Consider the following 22,474-nt stretch of genomic DNA (forward strand, 5'->3'; position numbering starts at 1 on the left):
GATTGAAGCTCCTGCCATTCGTGCGCCAACAATGAACCCACTTACAAAGTCACTTAGGTATTTCCTCTTACCAACTTGATACAAAATCAGAACTCAATTGGGCCTGTTTAGCATTTTATATATACAGTACTACAGAGCATGGATAGATGTTAATTGAGTAAATGTACCATGCACCTGTGTGCAAGGCATGGGAACTGCATTCTTCTTTCTCCACTGATTTATTCGGGTTTTTCCTTTACTTTGTCACCCAGCTGCTAGATAAAAAGTCTTTCATTGGCTTGATATCTCCTAGGGGAGATATAAAGTCTCCTATGAAGTCACTTGATACGTGCTATTACATTTCCTCAGGGATCCTAGCATATGGTTTGATTTTGTCAGCGCTGGACTCATAAAATGAAAGGACACGATTGCCTCCTGTTTAAGAGCGATAATCGATATCAATAGTAGATTATGTGGCGTATTTGGATAACTGAACCCCTTCTCGCACTACGCAGGGTTAATACAAACGAGCACCAATCAATATTTGTGCTAATTGTCACATCATCGGAATTGGTAAAAAACGCAACTGATTATTGGGTAAAGTAATGCCCACACATCAGCAGCACTGTATCTTGGCGGTGGTGTCTGCCTGCCTGTCTGTATTTAGGAGAAGGGACCCGCCCACCTTAATAAAGACTGGACCTTTCTCTTCCAATCCAGACAAAGGGAGAGGACGACAGATCTGCGGAGGCGCGCGCTAAGCAGAGCATCTGAGCACCTTGGAGACGCCACTGGTTTGGTCCGACGCGCAAGAACGCACCGGCACTTAGACATACACGCCCTCCAGATCCACCTGAAACCTGCTTGCCGCTTAATTGCCCCGTTCGAAGGCCGAGGAAAGGGAGACTGAGCCCCGTTTCACCCGCAGCCAGAACACCGTGTTCCCATGATGTCATACCTGTGGATTCTGCTATTAGGAAGCCTGTTGGCTGGAAGCGCCAAGGCACAAGGTAATGATTTCTCTCCAGTTAATTCAACCCAGCCTCCAGCTGTTTGATTTGATTTGATGATTTTGTTCGTTTGTGTGCACATCAGATCTATCTATCTGTCTCACTGTCTATCTTTATCTCTCTCTCTCTCTCTCTCTCTCTCTCTCTCTCTCTGTCTGTCTGTCATCGTCATATCACTGTCTCTATTTTTCTATCCATTCATCTAGCTCTCACCTATATTTCTCCCTGCATGGCTTTTCTCTCCTCTTTCTCTGCCAGTCTGCCTCATTACTCATACATCTGTGTGTGTGTGTGTGTGTGTGTGTGTGTGTGTGTGTGTGTGTGCAATTACCAGTCTGTCTGCCTGTTTGCATGTCAATATACTTCACCTTCAACTGCAATCTGCCTATTTTAATATGTTATGATTGAATGATTTCTTCTTAAAGAAGAAAAAAAGCTGTGCCCTCTTCATTCTCATTGTGATTGTTCATAGCTCTGCAGCTGAGACATTATCACTGAAATAGGTGTGTCATGTAATGTAGCCATATCTTTATGGACATTATAGTTTTGGCCCACAGGGGTGTGGTGGACCCATTGTCTTCACATAAGTAATTATCTCCCTTTGTTTATTCGTACTTTGAACCATGTTGCTTTTTAAATCTCAATTCTCTTCTTTTGTTTCTCATTTTTCTTCTTTTCATTTTTTTACTATCTCCCCCTCCTCTTCCTTCTTCTTCAGCTGGTCCATGGGCTCCCGCCCTTCCCCGCGGCACATGAAATGATTTCAGATTGCTCAAATGTGCAATAAAACTCAGAGGGAGAGAAAGGAAGCATTGAGGAAGAGGCAGACACTGAGAAAAAGTGGAGGAGATGTTGGAGGAAGATAAAAGACAAATGTAGCCAATTGAGAGGGAAAACAGGGCAATATACAAACGAAGGAAAGAATAAGAGAGATAGTCAGGCTATACTCATTATGCAAACAAAACTTCAGTTGAACATTGGTGAGCTTGGTAGCCATCTGGCATAACCTCACTCTACCGGTTCATTTTTTTGTTACCAGACAAACCTCCAGAGCGCAACCACCCTCACACGCACACATGTACACACATTTCCTTCTCTTTCTGTACAGGCACTTTCTAATTGCTGATCTGTAACTTTACTGTAAAGCCAACGGATGTTGATGTGCTTTGGAACAGGAGATCTCTGCGGATGTTTGCTTGCTCGCATGAAAGTGTGTACAACAGTTTGTAGCTGTATTGAAAAATTTGGGGTGCTAAGTTATGATGTGTACATCATGTACAGTGTTCATATGCTGTAGGATAAGGATAAGAGGGAGTGTCTCAGTAACTAGATCTATGTCCAGATGTAGACAACACCCAACACCTCAACTAGTTTAAGCAGCTTCCTCTCCCCCAGGGCCCTCAGCATCTGTGTGTGTTTGGAATATGTGGGTAGGTGTGGGCTATAACTTTAATGTACAGAACATATGGGAGTATGGGGGCGTGGGATTGTGTGCATGAAGCAGTTATAGAGCATTTGTGTCTTGGAGGCAGATGAAAGAGCCAAAACCTGGGTGTTGTGTCAGGTGAGTGTGTATAGTGTGTGTGTGTGTAGACTTGCCTGTGTTTACACCTTCAACTACCAACACATAAATCAGTCTTTTAGATAAGTCACACACACACACACACACACACACACACACACACACACACACACACACATTTCCTGCTCCTATGGGGGAAGTTTTAATGCGTGCATAATTGGAGTAAACACACAGTACTTTCTGTCCCACAAACACACAATAGAACCATACCTGACAGAACAATATGCTGTTATATCACATGACACATGCACACAAGCACACTGATACACGCACACACAGACAACCACACACACACACAATTACACACTCACACACTTTCGTTTCAGGTGTACTGTTACGGGTAAGGCTTGGTTATTGCTTACACGCACATGCCCATACACATTATTACTCATTCAACCACAAACTCTCACAGCAAGAACAAGAAGAGTTGGTAAAGTTCCTCTTTGTCTCTGATAACATATACCAATGGGGTAATTACATCCATTAAACAGTATGATGTCTTACATAACTTAAAAAACAGCAAATTTACCTTGTTTTTGTGTAATTACTGAAATTGAACATATTTCAACCTCTTGACATGCAAAGGTGAAATGTTCCATTATGTAACCTTTCGGATATTAAAATAGTGGTGCCTGCATCGAGCACCAGGACAGCATTAAAACTTCCATGAAGTATGTGAAACATGATATACACAACACGCTATGTGCAGTCTGGATGCTGTATTGGTTTTTCTCATAGTTTCACAACATTATATAACTGTCCGAGACTGTTAGCTTATATGGTAAAACGTAATTTTAACTGTTCATATATTTCATTTATATATTATGTAGATGTTTTTCCTTTTAAACACATTTAATGCCAAATTTCCCATAAAGCCTGTTGTTAAATGTTACAAGGACAACTTTCATACCATGTTGCCTGAATTATGGCAAGAAGGTTTTTTTTTTAGCCATTTGAGTGCTAATAATAATAATAATTTTAAAAAATATATATAAATAATGATAATAATAATGGTGGTGATGATGATGATGATGATGATGATGATTCTGGTGGTTTGTTGTATGATCAGTTTCTGTAGGTAGTGAGGCGCATGTCTGTTGATGTCTTTATATATGAGTAGCATGACTTTGTAGTCAATAGAGAAGGAGACAGGGAGCCAGTGTAATGAAAAGCTTCTGGATGCACCGGCCATGGATCTCTGTGAAGATTGCAATAGACCAGTCTTGAAGAGATAAAGGCATAAAAAAAGTTTTTCTGCTTCTGACAGAGGTAGAGAGGGGTAGGGTTTACAGATGTATTGGAGATGGTAGAAAGAGGTTTTTGCATAAATGTCTAATATGTTAATCAGAAGTCAACTGAGTGTCAAGGCTAACACCCAGATTGGTGACTGAGGAGGAAGGGGGGTTGTCCTGTCAGTCAAAAGTTAGACAAAGTACAAGGGATGACTAAATGCGGTGTGCAGTGCCAATGGAGAGTTTCCGTTTTGCTGCAGGTTAGCTGGAAACGTGTGCTCATCCACTCTTTTACCTTGTTGAGGCAGGTGCTGAGGTGTGACATGGCTGCAGAGGGGCTTGGGGCAGTTTTGATGTACAGCTGGGTATCATCAGCATAGCAATGAAAATAAATTCCATGTCTGCTGATTAAACGTCCAACAGAGAACATCCAGAGCGCCTTCATTGCCAAAGCTTTTTCTTGCTTGTTCATAAAGAAATCAGAAATGGAAAATCAAATGTTCATATGTTGGTACATGTTTCAGATTTTTTTTTCCAATTACAGGAATATTCTAATGTTACAGTTAAAGAACTTCTCCACCTTGCTTTTTGGCATAAAGATGTACCCGTTTACACAATGAGGACATTTCCTGTTTGTTACAAGCTTCTCTTCCCCTCATGTTTCATATCATTCATCAAGTAGCATTAAACGCATCAAGTTAAATTTGAGGTTTTAGAATCGGTTACATTCACTGGTTTCAGCAAGCAAATACACAAAGTAGAATGGTTCAATCGAAATTTAGGAAATTGAATAACTTCTCTGTGGTTTGGCTTGATGCCTTCCCATTAGAAGGTCCAATATCAAACTGTTTTCCTGTCAGTACCTTTAGATATGGCCTATGTTCTGATACAGATGTTACAGAAACATTAGTAAAACTACCCTACAACACAATTTAAAGAGCTCAATATATCTATATCCATCTAACTTTCATTCAAGCCTCTTGACTAGTCCTGAAAAGAACACAGTGTAACTGAGAGTATGACGCTTTCCCACATGTGTAAACTGGTTTGACTTAAGAGTTTCCCTTTGGGGACCTTTTTGCAGTTTAACACTGCACATGCTGAAAGAGTCCCATACAATAGCGTGCAGCCATGTCAGAGAGATACAGATGACTCATCAGCCTCAAGGGGAAAGTGGTGGCAGAGAAACAGAGGGAGTCATGAGTTTGAAAGAGAGGAAGAAGGGAAAAGGGGGGAGAGAGGCTTAAAGACAAAAAAGGGGGAGGAGGGAGGGAGAGAGCTTGGGATGTGCAACAGTTTGTTTCACTGCTGCACTAACACAAAACAGGACACCACTTACTCTTAACGTGTGAGAGTGAACATGTACTGTACATGTGTGAACATTGTTTGTATGTTTGGACTAAAAGGGGAGGAGAGGGTGATTTTATGAGTTTGTGCACACTTCTAGCTTTGTGTGCGTGAGAGTGTATGTGTATATGTGTGTGTACACATGTGCGTGTTGGTAAGTGGGGGGTGTATGGGAGTGGGTTAGTAGCGTAGGTAGTTAGAGGAGGAAGTGGCAAAGTGATAGATGGGAACAGAATGTTCTATCAAGTGGCAACAGAAAGAGACAGGGTTTTTTATGGGGCAGCAGTTTCTCTCTCTCTAATACACAAACATGCAGTCCCATATCTCACACGCACATATATGTAAGCACAATGCCATGAAAAAAACTCATTTGCACATGTTCACACACATCAAAACACACACAAATTGACAATAAATTCTCAGGGAAATGATAATGTGTTACTATAGTTCATGTTCAGTTTTTATATTTTAATACAAAATCTTTGGCCTGATGTATCAGCTACAATCTTATCTTAGTTCCATGTTCGTGCCTGAGTGTGCCACGGTAGGTATATCTTTGATGAATATAACGATTTCCAAAGAAGTCTTGAAGAGAACAAAACAGAAACACCCACACAAACCACACCCACACACACAATTTGTTTCTGGTATATGAATGTGTGTTTGTGAGTGAAGGTAGCCAAGGTGTAACCACTACTCCTCACCCCTAGAGAGTTTATGGTGTGATAGCAATACTTCAGATGTGTGCCACTTTCCCTTAAGGCTCATGTGACTCTGATGTAATCTCTCTTGGCAAACACGTTCGTCGTTCATTGGAAACTTGCATGGCAATGAATTACTTCTAAAGAAGATGCAGAGTTGTTTTCTGTGAGCAAACACCTGGCAACCCTTCCTTTTGATACATCTTCATGATAATACTGATTGTCTTAATTTTTCAATTTCTTGTTTAGACAAGAGGCGCTTGGCCCCTGATTCACAACATCATTAACTGGATGACTACATCTCTTTGTCAATGTTGATAGCTGTATTTAGAAAAGCTGAAATCAGCAGACCAAAGACCAGTCAGAGCACAGTTTGCCGTTTCAACTTCTCACATGCAATAGGGGAATGTCACAGCACTAGCTTAAACACACACACATACTGTATACACCCACACAAATTACCTGCCACACACGGAATGACAAAGAAGTGCTCTTTTTTATTTTCTCATTAGTACAGAGTTGCAATGCCAGTGCGGCGGTTGATGCCTCATACAGTGTGGTCTTAAGGCAGGTTAAATATGATTGATGTGTCTGTCATCCAATTGTGGCTGAAGTGTTAACATCATGAACTATCAGACCAGGGTGGGACTGTGTGTGTTTGTGTGTGAGAGAGTAGTAATATTCAGGTAAGAGAATGTGTCCCCAACAGCTTAATGAACTTGTGTTTGTTGTTTAATTACCAATGGTTACACTAATCACTACCAGTTTTAGGTTATATTGGTTATATTTTAGTTCTATAATATTTCTATTTCTTTTTTGTGAATTGTAGGTCACAGAATGGTAGTCAATATAGTCAATTTTATAGATGTTTTGAAGTTGAATGTCTTCAAAGGCAGGTGGATCTCCCCTTGAGACACTGACAGGGAGCCACTTCTGTCTTTTTTTCTCCATTTCAAAAGAAAATGATATAGTTGCACAGTCTTCCGTCACTGGTTTGATGTTTATTGAAGGACCAGGGTTTTAGGACAGTCTGTTATTTTTTTGAAATTGATATGTCCCAGAAGTCAGCACTTCACTGGATGTGTGTTCTTTTTTTCATTATTTCATTACTTTCTTCCTTCACACATTTCTGTGTAGATGATGCAGCCCCAGAAGAGAACACAGCAGCTCCTGAGTCTCCGACCTCTGAATCAGACACAGCACCAGAATCAGAGGGTGGTGAGGGATCTGACCATAACGCAGAGGTGAGGAGTGGATTCTTTTTTGTTTTATTGTTTTGTATTGAGTCAGTCTTATGTTTCAATGGAGGTCTCCTGGTAAATCAGACATCTCCAAGCATCAATTTTTAGTTCCATCATGGGGGTGTTAATAATATCTAATCATGTAACAACTGGTGCTGAAAAGCAGATGCCTTAAAAAGTGACTGAAGTGCACATCTGCACTGCAATAATGCAATAATGCAAAGGAGAAAAACGTAATGCTGAATACAGTTCAAAAAGGTTATTTTCAAAGTTTGGCTTACTGTGATGTTGCAGTCGAGCCTTAAGCTCTGTCCTCACTCCAACACTCTCAAACTCTAATCCAAAAGCGTATCTAGAAGGATTGGGCCCTCTCACAGTGCCATATGCATAGCCAGACCTTCAGCTGGTCAATGTCATGGAGGTCTGGAGAAAATCTTATCTTGGTAAATCCTCAGGCAGCCATTTGATAAGTTGAGACTCTTTGTAAACAGCACCTTATGTTAATTGTTGGTTGGATATAGTCGGTCTTTATTAAGCGTAATTTTACTGGCAGCCTTGTTATTCTATTCTAACCAAATCAGGTGTGCTTAGACCAAGAAACAGATGGTTAACGACTAACAAACCAGTAAGTAATCTTAAAATCCCCAACCACCTAAAGGCCCACTTAGCAATAAAGTTTTGAGGATGCGGTTTTCTGCATAACATACAGTATGTGAATGTCATCCTGAGAGGTGTAAATCTCATACTAAATGCAGGAATTACAGCCAACTGTGAAGGAGACCGAGTCTGCTGATGATGCTGAAGCTGTGACTCCTGCAGATGAAGGAGCAGTGACTCCTGCAGATGCAGACAAAGAACAAGATACTCCTGTGGATGCAGACAAAGAACAAGATACTCCTGCGGATGCAGACGCAGAACCTGAGACCCCTAAAGATGAAGGAGCAGTGACTCCTGCAGATGGAAATGCAGGAGCAGTGACTCCTGCAGCAGACACAGAGGCAGAAGCTACTACACCAGCACAAGGTGATTAATAGGAGTTAAAATAAACATTTGGTGTGCTTATTGAAAACATTTTTGATCAATCAGATCTTCTCTCTTAGCACAGCAACAGAGATTAAACATGTTTTTGAAAGCAAATATCAGTCATCTGTCTAATCAGAAGCCTCATACTAAAACATTCCTATTATGTACCTTGTTAATGTGCAAAGGCAAAATGCCATGTCAAAGTAAAAAAAAATAGAAATGTCAGCACTCATAAATCACTGTATATCATACAGTAACTGCGTCTGGTGCACAGCAGAACAAACAAATGGATGCAGTCTAGCACTAGGCTTTCCCTTTGTTTTTGTAAAATGCTATGTCAACCTCTTGCAACTTGCATCAAATATTTCCGTACAACTAGTAATGCCATAACATTTTGGGTAAATGGATAATGACTAAAGATCAATGATTTCTTACTTAAACATTCAGATCCAGCGCCTGCAGCTGATCCAGAGGTTAAGGAACCAGAGACTGGGGAACCAGCAGAGGAGCAACCTGCCTCAAACACTGAGGCACCACCTGTACAGGAGGAGGTCAGTAGCAGTCTTGGAAGGTCTTAAACAACATATTATTCAAAAACCTGTTCTGACAATGATCCACATTCCTTATACTCTGATATAGAATTGCTTATGCTGATGTTGTGTATAACACAGATATTATTCAGAATCTACTATGCTAATGTGACACTAATCTCTCCTTCCTTCATGCTCATATGCTGTGTAACTTGTTTTTAATAGGATGGATCTGAAGGGGACACCAAGCTGGCAGCAGATCCAACTGTAGCAGATAATGTGGAAGAACCAGCTGGTCCAACTGCTGATGCTAAACCAACAGTTCCAGTTGATGAGGATAAAATAGTACCAGACACTGAAAAAGGAGTGGATGTCCTTGTCCCTACAGGTTAGAAATAAAATACAATATTTGCACTCTCTTGAAAAAAACCTATGAAATATTAAGGCATACAAAGCATTTGTTGTATCAACTATTAATCAAAACACAGATTTCTGTTGAGATAATAAAACACAATATCTGCTTATTGTAATTGTACTAAAGATCAAAGTAACATGTAAGTGTTCTATAGCTGTAATACTGTTAATAATGGTGTCACTAGTATTCTCTGTTTTAGAAAGTGGATTTTAGATGTTTTTAACCAACCAAAATTCTGTTGTTTGTCTTTGTCAACAGTTAAAGTGGACCTGCCTAATGTGGATTTAGGTAAGTTTTTCCTCCCCTCTTTCACTTGAACAATCTCCAAATTACTCAGCAACAATTTATAAACTGCAGCAGTTCTGAAGCCAAGTTTCTCCTATTACTGGTCATTACTTAACACATTACCAAGGCACACCACAAACAATTGCTTGTAAATTTGACACAAAAGCTCAGTTCATCATGCAAGAGAACTTCAAGGGAAAAGAATTGCAACAATTTTTATTTCATGGACTACAGTAACAATCAGTCTCCTCAGAAACTCAGCAGTTTAATTGATCCAGACTGAAATATTTCAACAACTGTTTACATGACATTTTGCTCAGACATTTATGGTCCCCAGAGGATGAAGCCTCCGGATTTTGGTGTTTCCTTGGCTTTTCCTCTTGTGCCATCATGAGGTTGACATTTTTGGTTTTGAGTAAAATATGTCAACATCTATGGATTGCCATGAAATTTGCTACAGACGTTCATGTTCCCCTCAGGATTAACTGAAATAACTTATCTTTATCCCCTGACTCTTCATATAGTACCACCACCAGGTCAAGATTTCAATTTGTCCAATAGTTTGCATTTATGATTACTACCAGCAAAAGTGTTAATATTCCCTCAGCCTTGACTGTAGCCGCTGTACTTTGTGCTTGTAAACTAAGATGGCAACATGGTTAGCATTAACTGACTAGCATCAACATGTTAACATTGCCTGACAGAGCAGCATAGACTCCTTCTAAAACAGTATGAAAAGGTAGGCGATTGGGCGCTGAGGGGGAAATAGCTGAAAATTTGAGGTAACCTGAATGAATAATACTGCTATGTATTTCCCTCAAACTTTGAACCACAACAACAATGCCTGTCCCTGAGCAGCCATCTGAAAGTAAAAAGATATGATTTGCAATTTTACAATGTTTTGAACTGTGCCGCCTGAAGTATTCATAAAATTAGTATTGTCAACATATAGTATCATCAGTCATTTAAACAAATGTACATGTCCTGCTTTCATGACATATCATTTATCATTTAAGACTGCAACTCCCTATTTTCTGAACAAATTAATGCAAAACAGATGTGCTTTTTCCATCAAAAAACACAATTACTCAGGAAGGTTATGAGGTGGGATCTTGGCTCAAACAATTTACCTCCTAAATTTGGGGCGGTATGGTTTGTGCAAGAAACCTCCCAATTACCTCAGTATGATTTTATCACAATTGAAGTGTGGAGCATTTTTGAACTTCGTTTTTAACAATGTTCTCAATGTTTTCAGGTCTTGATGATGCACTCTTTCTTTCTCATACTTGAATTCTTGCTCTTTCCCCTTCCCCAAACTTTACACGGATCTGAATCTAGTATTTCTTCAGCTTAAGTAAAATGCTGGTATATCATAATTTTTGTCACTCAACAATAATATTTTTTCTATCTTGGCAGTGTTAACACTAAGAAAGGGGGGGGGGGGGGGGTGGAGTCGGGTGTTTAGGAAATGGTTGCTATGGAGGGTTTCTTTCACGTGATAACTGTCAAGAGAACATTCTGTCAGTGTGGTGACAAGAGGAAAAGAGTTGAGAAATGTAGAGGCAGATAAAGAAATGAGGGGAGAGAAAAGTAGTTGAGAGCACATTAAGGAGGGGGAAGTAATCAGGGTGGCAAAATGAAGAAAGGATAGAAGATAAGAGGAGAATAAAGGTGAAAGGAGCAAGAGAAGAGTTGTTTTTTAAGACCGCAGGACAATAAGGAAGAAATGAGGTTCGGTATAAACTAATAAACACAGGTGAATGACTGTATCGGTGTAAAACTTGGCTCCCACTCAAGATATGCTTTCATTACTTAACAGTCATGTATCTACAGTACTTACTCACTTTTATTTACTATCATGATCTCTTAGGTGAAAGAACAGGTTGCTGGATAATTGCCTCATAAGGTTATGAGCCATAAAATAACTTATATCCTACCCCGCCCTACTCTGTCACTTGGGGCTTTCCCAAAATGATATAGAGTTAGTGAATGGTGTTGATCCTGACAGATAATATCCTTTAATCAAAGTCATCACCAGTTCACATGATCTGTCACACCCTTGGCCTGGAGCTGATAGAGTTTCAGAGTCCATATCGAGGACAGCTCAGCAGGACATTCACTTATGATCTTGAGGGACTGAACTGGGAGTGCATCCAAGATGGTTTATATTGTCCTTAGATACTTTAACATAGAAATGGTGTGGTATGGTATGTTAGAGCGATGTCTTTGTTTTAGGGGTTAGCATCTGGACAATGTCTCTCTTGGGTGGGACAGTGAAAAGGGAATTTCCCCTACTGGGATTAATATTGTATTTCTGTCAGCCCCTTCAATTTTATTATTTTTTCATTTGCAGGATTAAATTTGGAAGATGCTCTGCCTGAAGGGAATGCAGTGGACAAGAATGCACGTAAAGGAAAAAGCCTTGGGTCTAATGGTTAGTAACTCATTTTAGTAATATGAGTTAAGTGATTGTTTAGTTTCAGAGGAATGTTATCTTTCCTAGTAACCCAGACTGATCAATCTGCATTTAGTTTGAAACTAGGTGGAACAAAAGGAATACCTAAGTTTATCAGAGACTAGATGTCTGTCAGATTAGCATCAGCTTATTCTAAGCAATAATGTTAAACCTTCTCTAACACAGAGGGCGTAATATCTGTTACTTGTTAGCCCAGCCTAGCACTTTTTCTTAAAATAAGTTCTTAAATAGTTTCATTTAAAATCCTAATAATTATTGCTTATGAAACAGGAATTGATTTTCATTTAATTTGATCTAATTTCTTTGTAAATGTTGAAATTATTTACTTTCCAAATATTTGAATTAAGAATGTGACTAATTGAGTTAACATCAGCATCTGCCTTTATACAATACAACATTGATACGTTTGTATTCTTGGTAAATAGGTAAAACAAATTTCTCCCTAAATGAATACACTGAATGTGTACACCAAAAAAGAAAATCCAGCAAGTCTTTATTGGTGTTTGTCCTTAAGTGTTACAGCAAATATGGAAAAAACAAAGGTACTTTGTCTTCAGTTGAAATAATCTTTTGAATCTGTTCTTTGAGCATAGGCAATCACTACGTTTGGCAACTTGTCTGTTTGTCTCTTAATTTCTTAACCATTTCTGTTGCAACTAGGATTAAGTCTTATCAACAGTCCATTTCTTAACAATGACATCAACTCATGAGACAGTGATCTTTATACAGCTGGTGCACTGGCTGTTGTCTGGCATTCAAATTTACACCTTAACCAAATGGTTTGTAGCATTATAAGCCGTGTTTTTAGACTTTCTTCCTATGGTTGTCCATAATGCAAGAATGCTGTTCTAACCATGAGACTGAATTTTATGGTTTTTATCCACCTGGGTTGAGAAACTGTAATAACTGGCCACAAAGCAGTTTGACAGCAATGGTGAGATTTTCCTGATGCAGTTCTCTCAGGGTTCACCCATTATTCCCCACTTGAAAGCTGATTCATCTAGGTCACTATAATCATTATAATCTAGTGAAAGGCACTCTTCTTTAGGACTCTGTTATTAAAGGCTTTGTCAAGTTGAAGCAGGTACAGAGCAGTCATGATGTCACCGGTATATGCAGCCAGGCAGCGCAAGAGATAGAAAGATTGTTTGCATATAGATTGAATCAAAGATCAAAGAGGGAGACATAGAGGGTGTGTGTCTCGCCCAGATATTTTACCTGTGTGATATTACTTAAAAAGTGTACTGAAGGGATATTTCATGTAAATGAGTGTGTGTTTGTTTGTGTGTGTGTGTGTGTGTGTGTTAATTTCTGTGTGTGTGTTTGAGAGAGAGAGAGAGAGAGAGAGAGAGAGAGAGAGAGACCAAACCGGTCAGGACAGGAACTCTAGAAGTTTTAATACCTCTAAGGTATAAACTACCACAAAGAGAATAATCCGGCGCTTTTCCTCTTGTTTTTCCTTCTCCACCACCTCTGGCACAAAGCTTTATATGCACCATTTACTCATCATTTTTATCCATCCTCCTTTAACAAATTGTCTCTCTTTTCCCTCTCTGTAGCACAAGCTGCTGAGGCCACAGGAGATGGTAAGTCTGTTTTTTAATGGTCAAAATATGTTTTATCTCAACAAAATCATATCAGGTCAAACTTTGCCCAAACCTCACATATCCCTGTCAGATACATAGCTTTGCAGCCACAGCAGCAGCAGTAGTGGGGCTAACACACAGGATATTACCGGCATGCCTCTGACAATACAAACATGATACAAGACTCAGCGGAAAATGCCTCTCCCCTATTGTTTTAGATGTTTGGTTTGAAACTGGCCTTCTTTAAGAGTATTTTTACTGTGAGTTGTTCAGTTTGGTCATGTTATGTCTATTTGAAGCTCTTCCACATTGGAAGTAACTTCTCTTCCTGATTGTCAAAACAGGAAACAGAAAGACAATAAAATGATAAGGGAATATCATTATGTGTTTTAATAAGCAGTTCCTTGTGTCACATTTAGCAATTAACTTGTTTTTACCACTTTTATTCCAAAGATGTGCATTTACCATGATGTGTGACTGTTAAATCAGCTTGTAAATGGTTAATAAAACTGTCTTTTTTTTCCTTTTTTTTTAAACAGCAGATAAACCTGAGGCACAAGGTGAGTTATCCTTTTTCCCTTTTTTGTTTTGAACACATCCACCCACCTCCACACATCCACACATCCACACATCCGCCCTTAGCAGGACAGGTGTGTTGTTGCTGCTGCTGCATGATCTTTTCCAAACTTTTTTTCTTTTTTGCACTTGAACTTCCCTTTGAACTTTATTAAGTATGTTTGTAGACATTTTCGTATAATTTCACGAATAACAAAGTCAGGCAAATGAGGACACCTTTCAGTTGCAGATCTCATGTTATAAAGACTAGTTTTATGATAATCAGCTAACTTTCTTCTGACATTGATCGTTATCACACTATATATTTAATTAGCTCATCACATTGAACTGCATTATGGGACGAAGTGAATATATCATTTCTAGCTGTCAAGTCTGTTCCAAATTCTGAATAGAATCATAAATTCTATTATTGAACAAACTATACAATGACATTAGCAAATGATGCAGAAAACATTTTGATGTATTTACAAGTTGCTAATGTAAGTGTTTCTCTTAGCTTTGTTGCCATGTAGCATATAGTAATACGATAGTGCTGACCACAAATGGTTCCCATAGATTTTTGTTCCCATGGTTCTATAGTGCATCTTATCTATCAGTTGTTTGTGTGTATGTGTGTCTGCGTGTGTGTGTGTGTGTGTGTGTGTATACAACACTTTATACCAGACAAACAAGTGCGTCTACATGGCGTGGGTTGCATTTGTGCATGTGCGTACATGCTCATGTCTGCACCCACCTTTGCTTTCGTTTACTGACTCACTACATTCCCACATTTTATTCCACTTAATTTCACTGACTCATCCTTTTTTATTTTAATTCATCTTGAGTCACGCCACCTGCGAGTTCTCTGACTCATGCCACACCTTTATTTTTCTTACCTTTTAAGTTTATCACGGTGATTTACTGTTCTCTTTTGTTCTTTCATTTATCCTTAAGTTTCTGGCTTGTCCTTTACACCCCTACATCCCTTTTGCCCTTACTCCTCCCTTTATATTGCAACTACGGAATATACTGGTATTATTTCTGTGTGATGACTGAAGCCACTACAGGAACAATAAAGAGCTGGTCATTAGAGGAGATATAAAGGAGAAAACAATAATATAGGGCAGATTCACACTTTACAGTCCTTTCTATCAGAATTCTTTCTTATATCTCAGTCTAGAATTGCACAAAATAAGATACAGATTTAATTTAGGTAACAAAGTTTTCATGATCTAGTGTGTAATCATTTCCTCTACCTAACCCATTTTAAGTCAATTCAGAGGGTTTTAGTAGGATTACTGCACACAGTACATGTATTGTGTGCTGTTGCAGCATTTGTTAGTTACAGTGGTGCAACTAAAGAAACTAATTGCTGACATACTTAGTCATTTTGAGGTACAAATACGTTGTGTATGTATACTGTTCACTATGCTATAATTTGCTAATAATACTTTATTATTTTTACTTAAAGTTTAAATTTGAATGCAGGACTTGTCTTTGTAATGATGGATTTTTATGTACTTTAGGATTTATTATTGATTTTCATGGTCCTCATGAAGCAGGTTTTGTTTGAGTGCCCTTCATTTACTATGAGAGGTATGAGAGGTATTTGCTGTATGATATGACACAGCAAGAAAACTATTCAGATGGTGTTGTCATAGTAACCAGGTTACAGGTGCAGACAGATTTATATTGTCACTGTGAATGCTTTTCAGGATTTAAATTATAGGATAAGCAAAGTAAATGGGATCTTAGAATGCTGAAACAAGATGATGCAGTTCTCTCGCTCACATGTACACACACACATACATATATGCATAATACGTTATGTCATTGTCAGTGAGCCTCACTGCTGAAGTGCCAGTCATTATTTCAACTGCATAATGGCACCCAGTGGTGAGAGTGAACATTACTCTGAAAACATTTAGCACAGTGCAGTCACATTGTTTCATATACTGTTACTAAAACTTACATATGACACATTTCTGATGCTCTGGTGTCAGTTATCTTTTTTGTTTGTGTGTTTGTTTTCTTCAGAATCAAGCTCTGGCTCCATAGCAGGCATCTTGAGTGCGATTGTTGTGGCTGCAGTGGGAGCAGTTGCTGGATACTTCACCTATCAGAAGAAGAAACTGTGCTTCAAAGATAGACAGGGTAATTAATCATCTTTTTAGATTACTTAACTAACCAAAGAAAACTGGCTTCAAAGGATCATATCATGTACATTTCCAGGTCTATATTTATGTTGTGGGGTTCCACTGGAATACCTTTGCATGATTTACAGTTCAAAAAACTTCTGTATCTTATACTGACACTTTACGCAGCCCCTCAGTTCAGCCTCTGTCTGAAACAAGCCGTTTTAGCTCCTATCTCTCTTTCCTGTCCACCCTACCAATACATCTGCAATACATCTACAATAATGACTAACATAATTTACTCAAGTAACATTGGAACCATCCAAGCTTCAGAACCATAAGAGTAAGTGACACCATGCTGGAGAGTTTTGTACATGGTTGACTTAGATCAGGGCTTGATCTCAGCCTTTAATCAAGCTACAAGTATCTTTGACGCTTTGCTTTAGCTAGACTCAAGTGTGAGATCAGCAGGGTGTGTTTCTTTTGGTCTGAAAAACACAAGTATTGGAGGTCAGCCATCTGTCTTTGAGACAAAGCAGACTCAGCTTTACCCCTCAGAAAGTGTTGTCAATTACAGAAAACTCACATAAACACACACACACCCTGCATCCCAATACTGCCAAGTCAGCAAAATTTTCATTTACAGTCAACATGAACAATTGGCTGTTCAGCTTAAGCAATGTAGGGCAAAAGTCATAGATTAGACGTAGATTTGGATCCAGGCTTTTCGATGTCTCATTAATAAACAAATGTTCTAAATTTGAATAATTGCCATCCATAAATTTGAAAAGCTTATTCTCTACAGATCTGAGACAGTTCAGTCAGTGCTCATGAATGTGAATGGTTCTCCCTCAGCTGTGTAGACTAAGGATTGTAATTGGCAATATCATCAGTGCGTATCGCCTAGAGCTGCTTCATTCACATTAAATGAGAAGAACTGACTGCACTGCACAGTTCTGAGCTTTTACACTGGAAAAAAAACAAAGTTTCATGGTGGTGATAATAAGCAATTAGAGATGGGAAATATTACCATCCTCAGAAACTCCCACTGGGTGCTCTCATTGTCATGCTTAATTTATGGTCAGTGGAGCTACGTTTCACAATTATAGTAGAGGGACACATCCCTCTTGCCAGAGGGGAATAAAGTGATCTATACTAATGAGTGATGCTTGTGAAATCCACACTAACATGTGATCCTTTGTGTTTTCTCTGATTAGCAGCGGATCCAGAAGCTGCCCGCAAAGCTGATGCAGTAGAGGCTCAATCAGATCCCCAGGGTATGACACAGACAAAACACATATAACATATATATAACATTTTTTAATTATAAAATGATTTTACCTTTACACTAACTTTTGTCATTTTTTCCAGTCCTTAGCAACCTACTGAACTCCTCCTAGACCAGCAATGATCACATGACTGCCTGGACCAACGCAAAGTGGCAATCTCACTGTTAGGCTCTATCCTCTGTAGAGCTGTAATACTGTGGGCCCTCAAAGTAGGGCTGTGTGTGTGTGTGCGCGCTTGTGTGTGTGTGTGTGTGTGTGTGTATGTGTGTGCGCCTGTCTGTGTGTCTGCGTGTTTGTCTGAGTGTATGTGAGTGTGTGAATGTGCGTTTTGTCTTGTATGTGTGATTTATGTGAGGGAAAAGGAGTTAGATAAGAAAAAGCAAGCAAATATATGTGAACCTTAGGGGTTTTATGATTGTTATAACAGGAATCTATTGAAATGATTGGTCAGACTTTCTACTTTAAACCAAATCCAACAACTTTTTTTCAGTCATTAAGAGATTAAATTGCAAATTAAGTATGACCATAAGATAGCTAAAATATAGAACTACCTTTTTTATTGTATTTGTATGGCTACAATCTAGTTACAGTAATTCAGTGTGAATATAAATTGTGACAGATATTGATGTTGTAGACGTCTAACTTTGTACTGAATTCTTACAACTGGGTTTTTTCTTTTTTGTTAATTCTTATTTGAGCCATCCGTATCATTTTGAAAATCCACTGGCGACCATTCACTTAAGTAAAGCCTTTTTTTTTGTTTTAATACAGTTGTCTGCAGTAAAAATGTAGGATAGATAGATAACAAGGGGCTTCAATGACGACCATTTTATTTCCTGAATTCTGTCTAGATTTGCAATACTAGGATTCTGGGGTTGCTATTACATGGTCCAATCCCTGTCCAGTGGGCCACCGATGTCACTGTATGTGTGTGTGTTTGTGTGTTTTTATTGGTGAATGGGCCTAGTTTTAAATCCTTTTGGTTGGCTACCACTTCTCCTCAGCTAATTAAATAAATAAGGAGCTCAGCAAAATTTCTAATTGATTACTTAAAATCCAAGTGAAGTTTAATTATCCACACCAAGACTTAATGTTGTTGTTTTTTTAAAAGAAAATGCAATAGAAATTCAAGTACTGAAAAAGTATTGATTTATTTGCCAAATGAGTTCCCCTCATCTACTATTTACTGTACAAAAACATCATTTCTAAATTTAATGAGGTGAGTTGAAGTCTAGTTCAACCCTGTTTCTGTTGATGATTTATGAATGTTCACCTGACATGGACAAATTCAAAAGTGGTCATGTAGTGATGTAGTAGGCATTGTTGTGATGTAGTATGTGTCAGTCTAGTTGTGATGCAGTAATTTCTCCTTTATAGTGCCTTTCACTGACACAGCCTGGCTTGACCAATCTGCAGACACACAGGGAGGAGGGATGGGACATTAAAAGTAAAAACAGACAAGTTACCACATGAATGTATCAAAGATGTGATGCTTTTATTTTTCTTGATTCATTCAGTATCATTTAATGACTGAAATTCTGCAAATTCCTTCAATCCTGAAACTACTCATAAATCCACAGTGGACCCATTTGCTGTTATTAACTGCATTTTTAAAAAGAAATTAACATTACATTCAAACCCCTCAGCAGTAAGACTCTCATCATTGTGTGTCTCTTTATTTGGGCAAGCCAGTTGCTGTTTTGCAGTCTTTTTGCATCATTAATATCTCCACATTAGAAACACCACTCACCTGTGATTTTTATATGAACGCTTTACATTTAGCAGTGTGGTGCCTCAGAGCTGACACAGATTGTCTTGGGTTAACTTGCTATGGTATTTTGTGATCATCATTGTGAAATGCCTCAGAAGCAACGCTACTGCATTAAAAATAAGAGCCCAAGAGTTTTTTTCCCCTCTGTAGCACAAAAATATTAACTTCTGAATGTTTTTTTGTTGCCTTGCAGTTTTGTACTTGCTCTGTTCCCTTTAAACTTTAAAACAGGGTTGTAGAGGTTGCATAGTGCTGCAGTTCATGTAACGCACCTTTTTGTAAAGCACCATATAGCTGCAATACAGGACAGAGACTGTTGCCAACAGCCTAGCCTAAAGCTGAAAAATATTAATAATCTGTTATGTTGATTAATTCTACTGTATGAACTGTGGGCTGGATGCCAGGTCAAAGCTCTGTTTCAGATTCCTTCTGTGATAGACAGAGTTTCTGAGTTTCTTGACACATTGAACCAAGTGGATAGTGTGTCTGAAATTTTTCACTGCATCGGCTACAATGTCATGGCGTGACAATGCACAAAATACAGACAAAATAATAGTACAAGCTTTCAGATGTAGTCACTGATGCCTTTTAAGCAGGACAGCTCTTTAAAACCTTAAGGTTAACAGTTATCCAAAACAAACTGCTGTTCACATACAGAACATTTACTGGGAGTGATTTGATATAATGGAAACAACAATAAATCCCCAATAACTGGAAGATGGACTTCTTGTGTTTTGAACATATGGTCCACTCTACTTATAGTCCCAAGCAGTCAGATCCCTTGTAAACACAAACGATTGGAGCGTTGCATCCAAGTCAGAATGTAACAAAGGGAATTGTAGACTTATGGGGTCCTGAAGTGCACTTCCCAGGTAATGCTAGGGCATCAATCATGGGGCTGACCAATCCTGCCTTATACCGCCTCTTGAATATTCCAACAAGCAAAGCAAAGAACAATTTCATCACCAGAAAGACAAAGTGAAACAAACAGATGTTTTGCAGGTGATTTTATTAACACAATCTCTATGGGAGAAGCACTATCCTATCCTGTATACATCTTGATTCATTAAGCATATTTAGACAATTAATTTCTGATTTATAGACTTTTCCTTTTTTTATTTAAATATTCTGTGTTCTTATTTTGTGTAAGAACTGTCTTCATTTTTGTCATCTGGCACTTGTGTTGTTCTTCTGGAATTGTGTAAATAATGTTTGAGGAGTCAATTAAACAGTTTTCGTGGGAGTTGGTGTTCTGTCTGTAACTGCATGTGCCTGTCTGACAAAGGCATCACAGGACATGCACTGAAATGCTTGATATGTCAGGTATTTTGAGGAGGAAACTCATATGCAGCTCGGTTTGTTTGTGCTCAGTGGGTAATTGATGGTGACAGTTTCATAGATACACCTGAGGCACTCAGAAGAGAAACGTGGGAACCTGTGTAGGTTTATCATGCAAGACTCATGCCCATAAAATTCCTCTAAATGCTACCCTATTTATTTTATATCAACCAGCCACAACAATTACATCTAATTAAACCCAACACTACTGAATTGATAATAAAGTTGATATGATTACAAGTCAGACTAAATTATACTTTGTGGTTGAAAAACCACATCTCAGCTGTGTTAGCGTCTGAGGGATAAAGGCAAAAATGCATTCCAGTCATTCACTCAAGCAGACCTTATTAATACCACACTGTCGAAACACAGAAATACAAATGAAGTAGAAGAACTATGTTTATAAAGAAATGATTGGATTAATATGACAGCAAGAGGTTCAAGCCAGTCCAAGTAACAACAAAAGTATTTCAAACAACTATTACTGCACTTTTGGTTGGTTTAAACCAGTGGGGGAAAGTAATGTGCAGCAATATAATTTTAAGATACTTGTACTGTACTGTATTTCCATTTTGCTTTTCACCCCACCACATGGATTTAACCTATAAACTCTTCTTTAAGTTTTTCAGATTTAACAAATATGGTCAGTTTATAAAATCTGATGCATAATTACAGATTAAACTACCCAACAGTATATCTCAAATTTAGCACAGAGCTGGTTTAAACCCTACTTATGAAACAGCTCTTTCTCTGTCACAATAGGCACGTCATCGTCAACCACAGCAGACATCACCTGTGGTTGTGAGCTCAGAGCTTAATTCTTAGCACCATCGTCTTCACGCTACATGTTTCCACTTGTTCATATAATTTGTAGGCATAATGTTTCTTTTCACAGTTGTGCTGATTAGTTTAAGATATAATGTTCCAAATTGATTTGTCATTCATTAAGCATGTTGGATGTCCCACAACTTTCCACAGTTAAATGAAAACAAACAAGATATTCTTATTTGGGCAGCCCAACTCAAGAAATCTTATCTTACATGATATATGTGACTTCTCATGTAATTTAAGTCAGTGGCCTAAAACCATAGGAGGGATTTTTGACTATGATCTGACATTTGAGTAGCTGGTAAATAGAGTTGTGCAGTCTTGCTTCCTTCAGTTGAGAAATACTATATCAAAAGACAAGTCATTTTTATCTCATGCTAATGAAGTGAAGGTGAATTCATACTTTTATTTTCTATTATTTCAACTCACCTTGTCTATTGCAACTTTTTGGACACCTGCCTCAGTTAAAAATCAGTCTCATGCTCCAGCTTGTTCAAAATGCTGCAGCTAGGATTTTAACTAGCACCAAATGCAGCAACATCTGCACCAGTTACCAGTTAGATTTATAATAGATTTTAAGATTTTTTTGCTGAACTGTTAAGCCTTTATGAGTTAGAACGCAACCTATCATCAGGCAAAGCCCTCTTGGCTGTTCCACAAGTCAGACTTAAGACCAAAAGTGACTGTGCTTTCTCTATTAATCCACCTAGACTAAGGACCTGCTGGTGGACGTTATGCCGACTAAATGAGTTTCATGGAATTTTGAACCCTTCTATAAAAGACACTTATATGGACAGGCTTTACAGTATGTGAATCACTCATTACTTACTGCCATTCAGGAGACTGAGGCCAATGAGAGGTCTTGTGTAAGTGTTTGTTTGTTTGTGTGGATCTTTGTTCCTGTTATCTTTTATTCCATTTTTATTTATACTATTTTTTATTATTATTTTCACTTTATATTTTTCTATTATTGACCTCTATTATCATTGTCTCCTTGGGTTTTATTGCATGTAAAGCATTTTGTAAACATTGTTTTAAGAAAAGTACTGTACATGATTATTATTATTATTAGTAGTAGTAGTAGTATCATCATTAGCATCATTATTATTATTGTTGTTGTTGTCGTTATTATTATTATTATTATTATTATT

The 22,474-nt window shown here is 38.3% G+C and overlaps 1 protein-coding gene across 2 annotated transcripts; it reads left to right on the plus strand.

Moving 5' to 3' along the window:
• The first annotated feature begins 720 nt into the window (after positions 1 to 720).
• On the plus strand, positions 721 to 17,647 carry si:ch211-39i22.1 (CD99 antigen-like protein 2). Of its 2 annotated transcripts, none has more exons than XM_053328136.1 (12): positions 721 to 989; positions 6,989 to 7,095; positions 7,848 to 8,115; positions 8,563 to 8,666; positions 8,871 to 9,033; positions 9,319 to 9,348; positions 11,699 to 11,779; positions 13,381 to 13,407; positions 13,947 to 13,967; positions 16,000 to 16,116; positions 17,315 to 17,374; positions 17,469 to 17,647. In XM_053328136.1, the coding sequence occupies exons 1-12, from the start codon at positions 926 to 928 to the stop codon at positions 17,495 to 17,497; spliced, it is 1,071 nt and encodes a 356-aa protein (XP_053184111.1). In that variant the 5' UTR covers positions 721 to 925; the 3' UTR covers positions 17,498 to 17,647. The 2 variants fall into 2 exon arrangements, with proteins under 2 accessions (XP_053184111.1, XP_053184112.1); XM_053328137.1 differs by having other exon boundaries at positions 17,318 to 17,374.
• Positions 17,648 to 22,474: the final 4,827 nt, after the last annotated feature.

This window comes from Scomber japonicus, chromosome 11, assembly GCF_027409825.1.
Source record: "Scomber japonicus isolate fScoJap1 chromosome 11, fScoJap1.pri, whole genome shotgun sequence".
Classification (NCBI taxonomy): Eukaryota; Metazoa; Chordata; class Actinopteri; order Scombriformes; family Scombridae; genus Scomber; species Scomber japonicus.

Excerpts from the sequence above, each read along its gene's own strand:
- si:ch211-39i22.1 (XM_053328136.1), top strand. The coding sequence starts at position 926 with ATGATGTCATACCTGTGGATTCTGCTATTAGGAAGCCTGTTGGCTGGA. Across the intron at positions 9,034-9,318 it reads GGATGTCCTTGTCCCTACAG|TTAAAGTGGACCTGCCTAAT; the intron begins GTTAGAAATAAA and ends CTTTGTCAACAG. Across the intron at positions 13,968-15,999 it reads AGATAAACCTGAGGCACAAG|AATCAAGCTCTGGCTCCATA; the intron begins GTGAGTTATCCT and ends TGTTTTCTTCAG.